At 41.1% G+C, this 14,439-nt stretch overlaps 1 protein-coding gene across 3 annotated transcripts in view; it reads left to right on the top strand.

Annotated features, from left to right (window-relative positions):
• Positions 1–3,793, top strand: part of BRSK1 (BR serine/threonine kinase 1) — a 227,696-nt gene extending 223,903 nt beyond the window's left edge. For 2 of the 3 annotated variants that reach the window (XM_069947612.1, XM_069947611.1), the window contains exon 19: positions 1,078–3,793. In XM_069947612.1, the coding sequence (XP_069803713.1) occupies positions 1,078–1,301 (224 nt within the window). In that variant the 3' untranslated portion in view covers positions 1,302–3,793. The remainder of the gene's footprint in view (positions 1–1,077) is intronic. The other variant, XM_069947613.1, reaches the window with a different exon arrangement.
• Positions 3,794–14,439: the final 10,646 nt, after the last annotated feature.

Raw genomic sequence — 14,439 nt, 5'->3', positions numbered from 1 at the left:
AGTTCGATCTTAGCTTTGTTTTTGGAGATTTCTTCATCCCAAAAAAGTGGGTTACCTTTTCTTACAAAACTATATGGGGGACATTTTTTAAGGAGTCTAATGTGTGCAACTATTCTAATGGGGATTGGTGTGTATTTTGTTCTAATATCTTGTGACTGATTAATTAAAATGTAGCACTGCCATAGTAAATGTATCTAAGTAAAAAGTCGCAAATATGAAAAAAATTGCACAATTATATTCACCTGGTACTGACCAGACGTAAGCCTGCATCTGTTTGTGTGACTTTTTAAAAAGTCGCAAATGATAAATTGGGCGCTAATCCCGGATTATACGATGCATCTCACAAATATTCGCCTGTCAAATACTGGTTCAAAAATAGAACTTAGACTAAAAATGGGTGAACTATCCAATTATTCACCAAAAAATAGGCACAGAACCCTTGATAAATTTCCCTCTACGTTCTTACTGTTCTCATGTGCATCTCATTGGTGTTTAGACAAGAGAGAACATTGGCTAACAGAGTACAAATCACACAGAGTGCTCGAGGTCTATATAACAAACCTGTGGGCACATTCTATAGTGCCTTCATTTTGGCTTTTAGGAAATGATACCTACATAAAAATGCATGCAATAAAACATGGAACATTTTTTTCTTCTTTATTCATTAACAGCATTACTACTTTTAAGTCCAAAATTTGGTATTGATCAATTATTTAATAAGCATATATAGTATTTTCCGGCTGTGGGCAGGGGTACCCAACAGTATTGAACTTGATAGGAACTATATGAATCTGTTTGCTGTGGCTGCTGGTTCAAACAGTGACACACTGCTGGCAAGCAGGGCCCCATATCACCATAATCCCTATTATAGTCATGTGTCCTTCCACTATGTCAGATACAGCAATGGGGTGGGTGGTTACTTTATTGTTTCATATAGGTGTCACAAATGCTTTGTTTCCAATAATTTTATATAGCAGTGGGGTATGATTTATTCTACTGTATATTCATCTCTGTATTTGAATGTTAGGTTTTAAGTGACTTCTATGAGAGATAAGTGCAATTGATGATTTCATTTAGGAGCAAATGTAACAACAAGAACCCAGATGGAGTGTTCCTTGGATCATCTTCTCTTCTTGCCACCAGATGAGAAGAACGGACAGCAAAGCCGACCGCCTGGAACTCCAACTAGAAGCTGCCAGAACTCGCGCCGCTCCGAGCCTGACATGGCAGAACACCACCGGAGAGGCTCCTCCAAAGACAAGAAACTTTTGGCTTCCAACGGAACGCAAACACAGCCATGACCATGGGGAAACTATAATTGCCAGGATGTATCTGGCACAGCTATGAATGAACAATAAAAAAAACTGAACAAAACAACGCAAGAGAACGCAGCACCCTGATGTCTGAGAGAAAACTCACATGGATCCGCTTACATAAATCAATAGGTACACAGACATATATCCTATCCCAGGTGTACACACGCTTCTGTGCGTGGCAGGATATACCGTTATGCATACCTAAGGTTTGACAAAATCATTGATACACATACAGTACATGTACAAGTGCACGAACATACAGAACAATGAGCACATACACAGAGAAGAATGAGCGAGAGGAGTTAAAGGTTGGCGTTACTGTGAAGATGTAAATATTTCCAAAAAATCAAAAATGACAAAAAAAAAGAAAACAAATGGAATTCAAGAAAATAAACCAGAAGGAAACAAATCTATGAAGAAACTGCAATTCTTCATTAATACGGTTATTCTTATTTTTAATATATTTATTTATTTCATTGGAAATTGTCTGGGTGTGGGGCTCTTTAGTTTCAATTTTTTTTGTATGTTTTTTTTTTCTCTAGTTTTGTTCTTTACTTTTTGTTTCTCAGAAGCAGCTGTTGTCAAACCACATGCCCCAAACTGCATTCTCCATTAATTTTCTTGGCTCAGATTGTTTCATTCCTATTGTGGCTGCGGCACATCCAGCACCTTTATGTAGCGTCCATATCTCACTTGTGCAGGATCAAAAAAACCTGATGACCTTTGGCCATTGAAACTCAATTGTAGATTAGGAGAGCCGATTTCTATTCATGACAAGTTCTTTTGAACATCAAGATCAAAGGGCTTGTGCTGTAACACTGCATGTGCAATCCACATGTGCCATAGTGACCACAAGCCGACCACAGATTCAACTAATCCTTACCACAGCCATCCATATTAGAAATGAAGAGGTTTTGCTACCAGTTAGCAAGACCAGCACACATATCCTCTTCTGTCTGACTGTAATTAGTTTTTTTTTTACTTTCTATGGAATACAGATTTCCTTCAAATGCTTAGTTATACTATATACAATTTGCCTATATGTTTGATATATATTCAGGGGTGCAAGCAGAATTATTCATTGAATTGAACAAAGCTAGGTCTCAGAAAGGCTGTGCATCTGTTATAAAGCCCTTTTGTCGGCTGTTTTCCTCTATCCGATCAGCTGCTATAACATAATTACTATGGCAATAAGGCACCTCTAGATTGGGAAATCTCTATAATCCCTAAATGTGCCATACCATTGAAATGTCACGGTTTTCTCTCCACTGTGACGCCATCCGTATTATTCATCATACGACTCTCGTTTAGTGTGGAAGTCACCTGGTTGCACGGGTGACAAATATAGATATATTTATAGAATATTTATGTATCTTTCCTTTAGATCCCATATAACTGACAAAAGGTCGCCCACTGAAACAGTTGGGGTGATAATTGTATATTTTAACAAAGTGCTTTTGTCTCTTTTTATTAAAGAGCATTCTCATTACACATTAAATTGATACCCTGATAGATTGTCATGTCCCAACATGAATGGTTGTAAGGAAGGAGGTGGAAAAGAGCATCTAAGAAGTGACGATCTGAAAAACATGAAATGATGAAAATCAGAAAAAAATCATTATTAATATAATAATGTTGATATTTTTAAAAGACGCCTTGGTTCTTACCTAAATATGGGATATATGGTTCTCTTCTGGAGGCCTGAGTCCTAATAATGCATTGCCTTTGTCAACATTCTTCATTGTCTCTATTACCTGTTCTTTATTTATTTATTTTTTTTGTAAAACATTATGCAATCTCTACCAAGTCAATGGGGTTGGATCTCTTTAAATGGCTAACATACCTAATGCACCATTCACTTTGGATTAACTGGAGGATTAAAGGACAAAGAAACATATGTTTAAACTTGTCTATTCAATTGAAGGTTATGCATTTACACCGAGAGAGAAGATATCTTGAGACGGATGTAGGTGCCTGCTTGTTGTGTATGCATTTTAACCAGTATTGCATTGTGTTTTTTTTTTAATATACATGGTAGGACAAGGGTTGTGTATAAAATGGGCAACAAATTTGGATACCAAAATATGACACGCTTTCAAGGCTTTTACATGTTCACAGTCTGTAATAGAAATAGGCATTTTGCATGTACATATATAAATATGCTTTTTTTAAAAATTGTCTTGATGATTTTGTCATACTTTGGTCCAGTCGTTGTCCATCTGAAAGTTTCGGAACATCTACAAAAGACCTTTGATAGAAGATCCACTGCTTAAACATATGTAGCATATATATGGTATTCCCCACAGTTGCTAAGAAAGTCTCTTTAACAGGCCCAGGCTATGTTAACACAACGTCACAGTGTTTTTATTGGCCATAATTTAACAGCAAAAAATGGACTTTATTTTATAACAACAGCCGTGATTATACGACTAATGTCAACCATTATAAAAAAAAAACTACCGTTATTTGCAGTTAAATGACAGACGTCCAATTAAAAAAGACTGCCATTTTGACAGTGTGTGAACGTAGCCCATAACTGAAGTAACAATCTTCAGACATAACTTTTGGTAAAGCCTGCGATCCCCACAACATCCACTAGATGCAACTATAACTTGGTGAGCACCGTCTTGTGGGAAAGAAATAGAGTAGAAATCTACCGACACTCAAGTATTTTTTATCAGCGTTAAAAACACATTTAAGCTCATGGGAAGGGAATTTAAATTAAAATTTGAAATTCTGAAGACAGCCTGAGAGTACAAGTCAAAGATTTACGGGATGTACTTTAAGTTAAATGGAAAGATAATTTCTACAGAAGGCAAATACCATTAATAAGACCTAATCTACACAGTTTAAAATTGACTTCTCAAGCCATAAATTTTACTGATTCAGCTAAACACTTCTGGGCAGCAGGATCCATCTGTTCTGAAGATGAGCTGCTCAGTAATAATAAAATAGATTGTAAACTAGCTCCCCTGCCTCTCAGAGCTACCAGTAGGAAGGGTTCTGCCACCAGAAATAGAACTTGTTTACAGGGGATTAGCATTTCCCGAAACATGTTTTACCCCCATAATTATGTAACACTGTTACTATCCATTTATAACTAGTTAGAATTCTCAAACATTCTCAGTCAAGATGAAAAGGAGAGATACTGTGAAGGACCGAGAATTTTAGACAAAAGAAAGTCACTTTTGAAGAAAGTCTGCTAAAACAAATAGTTGAGATTATAGAGGCAAAAAAAGTTTTCTTCACATAAAAAATTCAATGAAAAAACATTGTGAACATTGTGTAAGTCTGGGACTAGTAGAGTAAGGTGTCTCCTTGAGGCGTGCAGAGTCTTAGAAGCCATGCAATGCTCTGTTGCAAAAAAGTATGCAAAGTGAAAAAGAGCTACCGTACTTTTTGTATATTGTGTAATTCTAATCACAACCACCCAATCCTTGCCACCTTGTTAATACTATTCTGTTATAGTGACAGTCCACATATCATGTATAATGCTCTTTTCCCACAAGTAGATGCAGCCAATAGATCCAAGTGTCAGCAGTGCCATGTCTAGAGCAGGCCTACGTAACCCTTGATACGCCATATTTTTTTTTTGTAAAAGAGAAATTATTAGCAGGGAAGTTTCTTATCTGCTAGACAACAAATCTGTTTTAATTAATATATTAACTAAAACTTAAGTTGCCAACACAAGAAGGTGACAGGACAGACCAGCATAATCCTGAATAAGAATGCTTTGAACATACAATTGAACATAACAGCCACAATTCACTTTTATTATAGCAAACAATGAATGATACACACACAGTCAACGCTTTAAATTTTTCTTCTTACATCATCCAAAAGGCATCCGTCAGCAAATATATCCCCTTTAAACCACCAACATAGTGTTATAGTGGTAATAGCATTGTGAAGATGTGACTCTTAGAAATAAAAATCAAGTAATAAAGTAGCAAGTAGAGATGAGCGAACCTCGAGCATGCTTGAGTCCATCCGAACCCTAGTAGCAAGTGATACTCGTGAAGAGTCACAAGGGCTTCCATGGTCTTATCTGGAGTAATGCAGCCCTGTCACTACAAGCCAGCTCCAGTAGCACCCAGCACATGTACCAAGAAGTGACGTAAACCGACCTCATTAGCACATGTGCTGGATGTCCTTGGAGGTGGCTTGTAATGGCAGGAATTCATGGCTCTGAAGAACTCCATGAATACCCTTTGTGACTCTTCACAGGTCTACAATACAGTTTATGTTGAACGGCCCATATCACATCTTAAAAAGCTATAACCATACTATATACCACTTTGATGGCAGTTTAAGGTGGTATATTTAATTAAAGCTTCCCTTTAATAGTCATTTATATCAATATTCATTTACATTCCAAGACATCTTTTGAAGGGTCACTGCGGAACAGCATTCTGTGTTTGCAAGAGGAGAAATCAACCAAATACCAAAGTTATTATTTTTAATGCTATAATGGAGAATGGAACTTTTTTTTCTTGTTCACAATAAACATTGCTCATAGGTCATGTGACTTGACATTACATCAATGCTGAATAGAAATAACAGGAATGATACATTTGATGTAAGTTTACCAATAACGTTTCTCATCACATTCCACAGTTTGGGGGTGGGAGGTGGGAATGCAGAACAATGTTTTACTTGGGTCTTATGTTAGAACTGTATGCCAAACTGGACATTGTAATGTATTAACCTCCAAAGTTTGGAACTGTGTTTGACTGGTAAGTGCTTTCGAGGTTAATGCAGCCCCTGCAGGGAGTTTAATGGTGGTGTGGACTACAATGCATGCTGGCGTGCACATTACTCCAGATGAAATGTATGTAAATGTTCCATTATCCTTTCTTTTCTGTCTTCCACCCCTTGACTGTCCGTTCCGGACAAGTAAAGTTCTGCTGAATATCGAGAATGTGTTTTCTAAGAGGAGAAGTGTAGAACTTCTCCCACAACATGCCCGTCCTTCTTCTGCCTTTGTTCTTTTACACTTCACTGTTCTATTACGTTCCTTCTCATTTCTGTTTTACAGCCTCCACCCCTTTGGAGTTTACTTGATTGTTTCTGTTTTCTTTTCAACCTGCATTTTATTTGGTTTTGGTTTTATCTCTAAGTTAAATTATGCTCTAAAACCAATTACAAATGGTAAAAATATGAACAAAATGGTTTCCTGGTACTTTCTTGTCAATAAATGAAATATATGCTGGAACTGGGAAAAAGCAAAATCATCATCTGCTTTATATATTATATCTTTAAGTACAATGTAATAACTGTATAGAGAGGCTTTGGTCACAAAGAAAAGAACTGGAAACAAAAACATCATTGGAAAAAAGTTGCTGCCAGCGGTGTGTCCATCAGAAATAGAAGACCAGACATGTTGCAACACAACATGTCTAATGCTGCTTTGCAACTTTATTTTAAGGGAACAGTCTCATTTGATAAAATAGTGTGTACCATCCCGCCAAATAAAGAAAGTGGTTGTAGGGATCAATGGTAAAGATGTCACAGTACGTCAGGCTATAGAGTTGCCTGTGCCCTTGTAGGTCCTGTGGCATTTTTATAGATTTCTGCTACTTTGGGAAGACCTTGAGCCATAGAGAATTAAAACCAGAACATCCTTTTTAATAGTCTTGGCTCTTCTGATCCATTGAACCTTGGCATTAGTGATTAGTTACCGCCAACAAACCCTATGTTTTGCAGACGTTACAGACAGGGATGGTGAGTAATGGATTCATTCCCAGCCCGGCATGATGTATCGATATCATGACGGCAGCAGGAAAACATGATATAGATACATTATGCCAGGGGTGGAACAAATCCATTACGCACCTTTCCTATCCGTAATGTCCCCAATTTTTGTGTGACTGCCCCCTAACTTTACCATTCTATGCTTCAATTCAATACAACCTGGTCACAATATGGACTAGGTGCATAAACACATTGGGGGATATTTATCAAACATGGTGTAAAGTGAAACTGTCTCAGTTGCCCCTAGCAACCAATCAGATTCCACCTTTCATCCCTAACAGACTCTTTGGAAAATGAAAGGTAGAATCTGATTGGTTGCTAGGGGCAACTGAGCCAGTTTCACTTTACACCATGGTTGATAAATCTCCTACATTGGTTTTAGTTTTTTTGTGACATGCAGTAAACATGCCTGATTTCGGAATGGCTACAATGCCAGTGAGTCATAATAGCACGCTTTCTCCTAGTTTTGTAGACTATAAATGCGATGAATAATACCTGAAAGGTTGATACAAGTGAATGAAGGTAAGACTGAAAGTGATTATTACCGCCTTGGACACGACAAGGGCTCTTTTTGGTCAAATCCATGTCAATGTAAACCAATGCACTATAATCACATCTGCCATTAATACCAGATCCTAGGCTGCATCTTGATATGTTATTTAGATACTTAAAGGGGTTGACCACTTTATAGTTAAATAGTTTTAGTGTATTATAAGTGAGTGTATTCATGTTACTTACTAACAGCAGCTCTCTGTGTACCTCAAAGAGCTAAAATCACACTTCCCCCCTCCAGTCTGTGTTGTCCTGCTCTGTGATGAGCCTGTCCATAAAATGGCCAACATGGAGGATCATGTGACCATGCCCTGCCCCCCAATGTCCACCATAGGAATATACAGGCTCAGTGGTGGACACTGGGGTGGGGCATGGTCAAATACCCCTCCATGTCAGCAATCTTATGGACAAACCACAGAGCAGGACAGCCCAGCCTGGAAGAGGAGAGTCTGATATTAGCTCTATGAGGCACACAGGGAGCTTCTGTCAGTAAGTGCAGTGAGTACACTTACTAATACTGTACACTGAGCAATTTTACTATAAAGTGGCCAACCCCTTTAAGAATCTTAACTTCCATGGAAAGTCTAATCTCTTAGTAATATACATCTTAGTTATCTATAGATAGATAGATAGATAGATAGATAGATAGATAGATAGATAGATAGATAGAGTGGTGCCTTGGATTACGAGCATAATTCGTTCCGGGACTGTGCTTGTAATCCAAATCCACTCTTAAACCAAAGCAAATTTTCCCATAAGAAATCACTGATATGCAGACAAATGGTTCCACACCCCAAAAATAATGATTTATTATTCTGAATAACATGTAAAACAGATGAAACAAACATTCAGAAACAGCAGAATATGTGATATTATAAGTTACTGTACAGTAATGGAGAGGATGGAAAACACAAGGGCTGACAGAGACTGCGGGGAGCATGAAGGAATGAACAGGACAGATGTGGGCACATACATGCAGCACTCTCTGTCTGGGGAGAGAGGGGTTACAGCTATAGAGAGACCTCCACAGTCCTGTCCCCTGATGCAAGCCCCAGCCTGAAGTGGATCTGCTATGATTTGGAAGGTGAGGGAAACTTCCTGGGTCAGAGTACAGTGCTGTAGATCCCACTATGCAGATCATGCCCCTCCCCCACTTCCTCTCCCACCCAGTACAGGGAGCTCTTAAACAAAACCAATGCTCTTAAACCAAGTCACAATTTTGAAAAACTGTGAGCTCTTAAACCAAAACGCTTTTAAGGTACAACTGTATTACCATAAGAAATAATTGAAATGCAAACAATTGGTTTCACACCCCAAAATAATGATTTATTATTCTGAATAGCATGTAAAACAAATGAAACAAACATTCAGAAACAGCAGAATATGTGATATTATAAGTTACTGAACAGTAATGGAGAGGATGGGAAACACAAGGGCTGACAGAGACTGCGGGGAGCATGAAGGAATGAGCAGGACAGATGTGGGCACATACATGCAGCACTCTCTGTCCGAGGAGAGAGGGTTTACAGCTATGGGGAGATTACCTCCACAGTCCTGTCCCCTAATGCAAGCCCCAGCCTGAAGTGGATCTGCTATGATTTGGAAGGTGGGGGAGACTTCTTGGATCAGAGTACAGTGCTGTAGACACCACTATGCAGACCATGCCCCTCCCTCTCCCACCCAGAACAGGGAGCTCTTACACCAAAGCAATGCTCTTAAACCAAGTTACAATTTTGAAAAACTGCAAGCTCTTCTTGCAAAACGCTCTCAATCCAAATTACTCTAAAACAAAGTTACATATATATATATATATATGTGTGTGTGTGTGTGTGTGTTAGCCCACCTACATTTTCATCCGGCAGAGGGAAACTACCAGATGCCAGAACTGATTCCACTGTCAGTTGTAATGCTGAACTGGTTCGTTGAAAGGGGTAATTTCCTACCTGGTTATAAAACTTATGTACTAGAAAATGTGAAAAAACCTGATGAAAAATGATTTATTTTCGCATCAATGGTGGCATCAGGTGGAGTCAGATTTTGTACAAAACACTGATCCCCATGCAACGTGTATATGGAACCTATGTATGAAATTCAGTTTACATCTCTATATACTGACTAATGGCAACAAAGAATTCCTTATTCTATGAGTCAGTCTGTTATACATACAAACGGTGATGTCTTATCAAACTAATTGACTAGAATTCCGGATTCCAGTGCTCCAGTGTCTATAGTGTACAAGGTGTGGTCTGCTTAAAGGAATGTTATTACGTCTACCTCCAATTCTTATCAGCTTACATCAGATTGTCAGATGCTTGAAAGCTGCATCATTTGGTGAAAGAAGTTGCTAAATATAGTGTTTAGAGATGAGCTAACCTGGAGTCCATCCGAACCCGAAAATTGGATAAAGCCCTAAGGCTATGTGGAAAACATGGATATAGCCATTGGCTGTATCCATGTTTTCCAGACAACCTTAGAGCTTTATCCAACTTCAGCAGCCCCCGCTAATCAAATGCCGAAAGTTCGGGTTCGGATGGACTCAAACCCGAACCCGGTTCGCTCATCTCTAATAGTGTTGTACTTTGCGCAAGTTTTTATAATTAATCATTATTATTGTGTAGTATAGAGTGTACAGACACAGTTTAAAGCGGGCTGGTCAGCAGCTTTTCGATGGTTAAAGTAAAGTGTACCTAAAATCAGGTACACTCTTATTACAGTCCATTGCTCCAGCACTGAGATATAACCTTTAGAAGTTTTGTGCAAATTGAAATATAAAGCCCCCGGGGTGTTCCCTTGGGCTGCAGGAGCCCAGGAACATTAAGCCCCTTCTCTCCTAACCAGTGTCCACAAGTAAAGGCCGACACTATATAGATTGATGGGCTGAATATTGCAGGGCCTTTGCAGGCTATGGGAACACTATGAAGGCTTTATCTGCTAATTTGCATTAATAAAGTCTGACAGACAGGTCCAATTATTATTATGTGCCACCCCAATGTGTTTGGACATGCTGTGCTACCCAACCAGTTTAGTTATGAGCTAAACCCAGGTGCGAAGTCCAAGTACCTTCTAGGAGTTCAACCTTGATCACACTCCAGGGCGCAGTAACTGGACTTGCGCTGTCCAAGGGTACCAATTAGCCTGCCCAGGCATGCCAGAAGGTTTTAGCGCTAGGCACCAGGAAACGGGCAAAAGAGGGACTGGTGCAAACATGGAAGACCACACTCTTACAAACTTACTTTCAAAAACTTTTATCCCATCAAGCCCTCATCATGAAATCTCATATCTTAAAATTACCAGTACACTATGGGGGACATTTATGAAGTCCAGCGTTTTTTACGCCGCGCTTACAAATGTCCCCGCAGCTCCGGAGCTCAGGGGATTTATATAGAGGCGCATTGCCCCTACATAAATCCCGATCACACGAAGCCCATCTGTGCGAAAATTTGCAGCACCCCCCGTAACGCCCCCCTGGCGAAGTTGGCGCAGATGCGAAAAAAATATTTGCAAAAAAAAAAACATTTGAAAATATTTTTAGGCCGATCTGCCCCATCTGCGCCTAAAAAATGCATTTACGCCTTTTCATACATGTCCCCTTATGTATTTTTCTTATGTACATGAAATGAAAAACATAGTACCACAGAAAGAGGTAAAAAGATTTAAAAGTGCATTTTGTAACATATGGCAATTGAAATGTTGACAAAACTCCACATAACCAGTTTAAATAATGAAGGAAAGGGGGTCATTAAAGGGGTAGTCCTGTTAGACCCCCTTTTTAGAATGCCGGAGGAGGGTGAAAAAAATAACATCCTCTCACATCTCTGGCTCCCGTGCTGTCACCTGCATTCTGCACTTTTTTTAACAACCAGGATAAGGGAAACCCCATGTCTACGCTATTTATTAACTTTAATGCCACGTTAAATAGTGACTGTGGCATCTAAGTTGTTTCAAGGGGCAGCACCCTCTGTAAGCTCATTAAGCCCCATGACACAATAGCATGGGCCTAATAAAGAACACAGGGTGGGTTGGAATTGCCGCAGCAGGCGACCCCCAGGTCGCTACCCCTTGCTCTGTAGCAGTGGCGGGTGAGATGCACCTTGAGACACACAGGCAGGATAGCAGGCTGGACCACAGCAAGACTCCTGGTTGGAACCACCGGCCGGAGTCACAGACAGGAGTCATGGGTAAGAATCACGGGCAGGAGAGCTGGAACTAAACTAAAGAATGGGCACTCGAAATCTGGCTGAATCAACACTGGAGCCTCTGAGAAACAGTGCCGCAGTGTGTCGAAGGCCTTGATAGCCTCTGTGGACCAATGTGCCAGATCCGCCCCCTTTTTGGTCAAATCTGTAAGAGGTTTGGCTATGATAGAAAAACCCTTGATGAATTTTCTATAATAATTAGCAAAGCCTAAAAACCTTTGTAAGGCCTTCAGGTTGCAAGGTCGCTCCCAATTCTCAATGGCTGCTACTTTGATGGGATCCATACTAAACGAATCAGGGGTAATATTATAACCCAGAAACGAGACCTTTTGAATACCGAACTGGCACTTTGACAACTTGGCACAAAGATTATTATGTCTCAGAAGCTCCATTACCATACGAACATGCTGCAAATGAGTCGACCAGTCTGAGGAAAAAAACAGAATATTATCAAGATATACAACAAGGAAACGACCAAGGTGTTCCCGAAAAATGTCGTTAACAAAGGGCATGACGAGATACTCGAAGTGACCCTCTGGGGTGTTAAATGCGGTCTTCCATTCATCACCTTCCCTGATGCGAATTAAATTATATGCCCCCCTCAGGTCGATTTTCGAAAACCATTTAGCACCCACAATCTGATTGAACAAATCGGGGATTAGAGGCAACGGATGTTGATTTTTAACAGTGATTTTATTTAGTTCCCGATAGTCAATACAGGGCCGGAGACCCCCATCTTTTTTACCCACAAAAAAGAACCCTGCCCCCATGGGGGAAGAGGAGGGACGGATATGACCCTTACGTAGACTATCTTTAATGTATTCCCGCATAGCTTCCCTCTCAAGGCATGACAAGTTAAAAATGCGACCTCGCGGGTATTTGACACCAGGAACTAAATCTATGTCGCAGTCATACGGTCTGTGGGGTGGCAACACCTCTACTGCTTTCTCATCAAAGACATCAGCATAGTCTGACAAGAATTCCGGAATTTCTCCTTCCTGAGGAGAGCATCCTGAGAGGGACACAGAAATACAATGAGAATCACATCCAGGCCCCCACCGGACCAGTTCCCTGCTTAACCAATCAAAAACTGGATTATGTGTCTCCAACCATGATAACCCCAGAATTACATCCGATGACAAATTATGCATAAGAAGAAAATCGAGACTTTCAACATGGACCGACCCCACCTTAACTTCCAGGCACGGGGTCACATATCGTACGTCCCCCTGGGCAAAGGGAGCAGAGTCTGCTCCAGTGACATTAACAGGACGCTGGAGCAGCAGGGGACATACCTCTAAACCAGAAAAGAACACAGGATTAATAAAATTTGCGGAGGATCCAGAATCAATCTGGGCGTACCCATTGATACTTTTACCTCCCACAGACAGAGAAATAGGTAACAGTAGCTTATTTTTGGAGGGTACCTGTGCGCCTGAGAGACCCCCTCGATAATCTCTCAGGCGCTGGAGTTTTCCGGCGGTGACCTCAGCCTAGAAGGACATTGTCGGATCTGGTGTCCAGTCTTCCCGCAGTAGAAACACAGATTATTCTGTATGCGATGGGCTCTTCGAGTTTTAGCCTCAGTAGTATCTACCTGCATGGGTTCTTCAGGTGCGGACAAGACAGGAAGGGAAGGCTTGGGGTTAGGAAACAGTGATACAGGGTTTTTAGGTAGGTCGGGGGTACCTCTCTCTCTCTGTCGGTCCCTAAGTCGCCGGTCCACTCTAATAGCTAAAGTCATGCTCTCTTCTAAAGAGTCAGGAGGGGGGTATGCCACCAACATATCTTTCAGTCGGTCACTAAGGCCTGCCCGAAACTGAAACCGGAGGGCCGAGTCGTTCCACGTGGAGAGACCACTCCATTGCCTGAACTCTGAGCAGTCATCATAAAGCAACCCCAAGGCCGAAAAAAATTGGTCAGAAGTCTGCAGGTCAGGGGAGTCAGGGGGCAGGGAGAATGCCCACTCTTGCGGTGCCCCTTGGAGGAGGGATACGATGATCCCGACCTTCTGAGACTCGTCTCCTGAAGAGCGGGGGCGCAATCTAAAAAATAATTTGCACCCCTCCCTGAATGCACAGAACCTGCTCCTGTCCCCCGAGAACTCATCTGGGAGCTGAACGGGTGGCTCAAGAGGTGCTGGGGAAGTCACCGTGAGTTGTCGGGGTGTCGTCTCTTGGTCTTGGACCCTTACAGCAAGCTCCTGAACCATAGTGTTGAGCCGCTGCATTTGGTCCACGATATTAGACATGGCCGTCCGATTGTCCATGAGGGAACGGCGGTAAAATTAGGGCTGGCTATTCTGTCAGAAGGGACAAACACAACCAGACAGTGGGCCCTGAACTGAACCCGCCCACTGTCACCTGCCTACTTGCCTCAGTCGACCCTAGACGGTCGCAGACAACCACGGAGACGTTCCCTACACTGCATACGTGACACACTAAACAGTACAGACAGACAAACACAATAAGGAGTAACGGAACAAGCCAGGTCAAACCACACGGACAACGCAGTACAAAGTCAGGAACCCAAGGATAGTCAAAAAGTCAGGCAGAGGTCAGAACACGAGTAAATCAGGCAGAAGGAATCAGGACAGGGTGCGCAGGAATAGGACGGGGGGA

The sequence above is a fragment of the Dendropsophus ebraccatus genome, chromosome 12 (assembly GCF_027789765.1).
Source record: "Dendropsophus ebraccatus isolate aDenEbr1 chromosome 12, aDenEbr1.pat, whole genome shotgun sequence".
In the NCBI taxonomy this organism is placed as follows: domain Eukaryota; kingdom Metazoa; phylum Chordata; class Amphibia; order Anura; family Hylidae; genus Dendropsophus; species Dendropsophus ebraccatus.
This window is presented reverse-complemented; position numbering and strand designations above follow the sequence as displayed.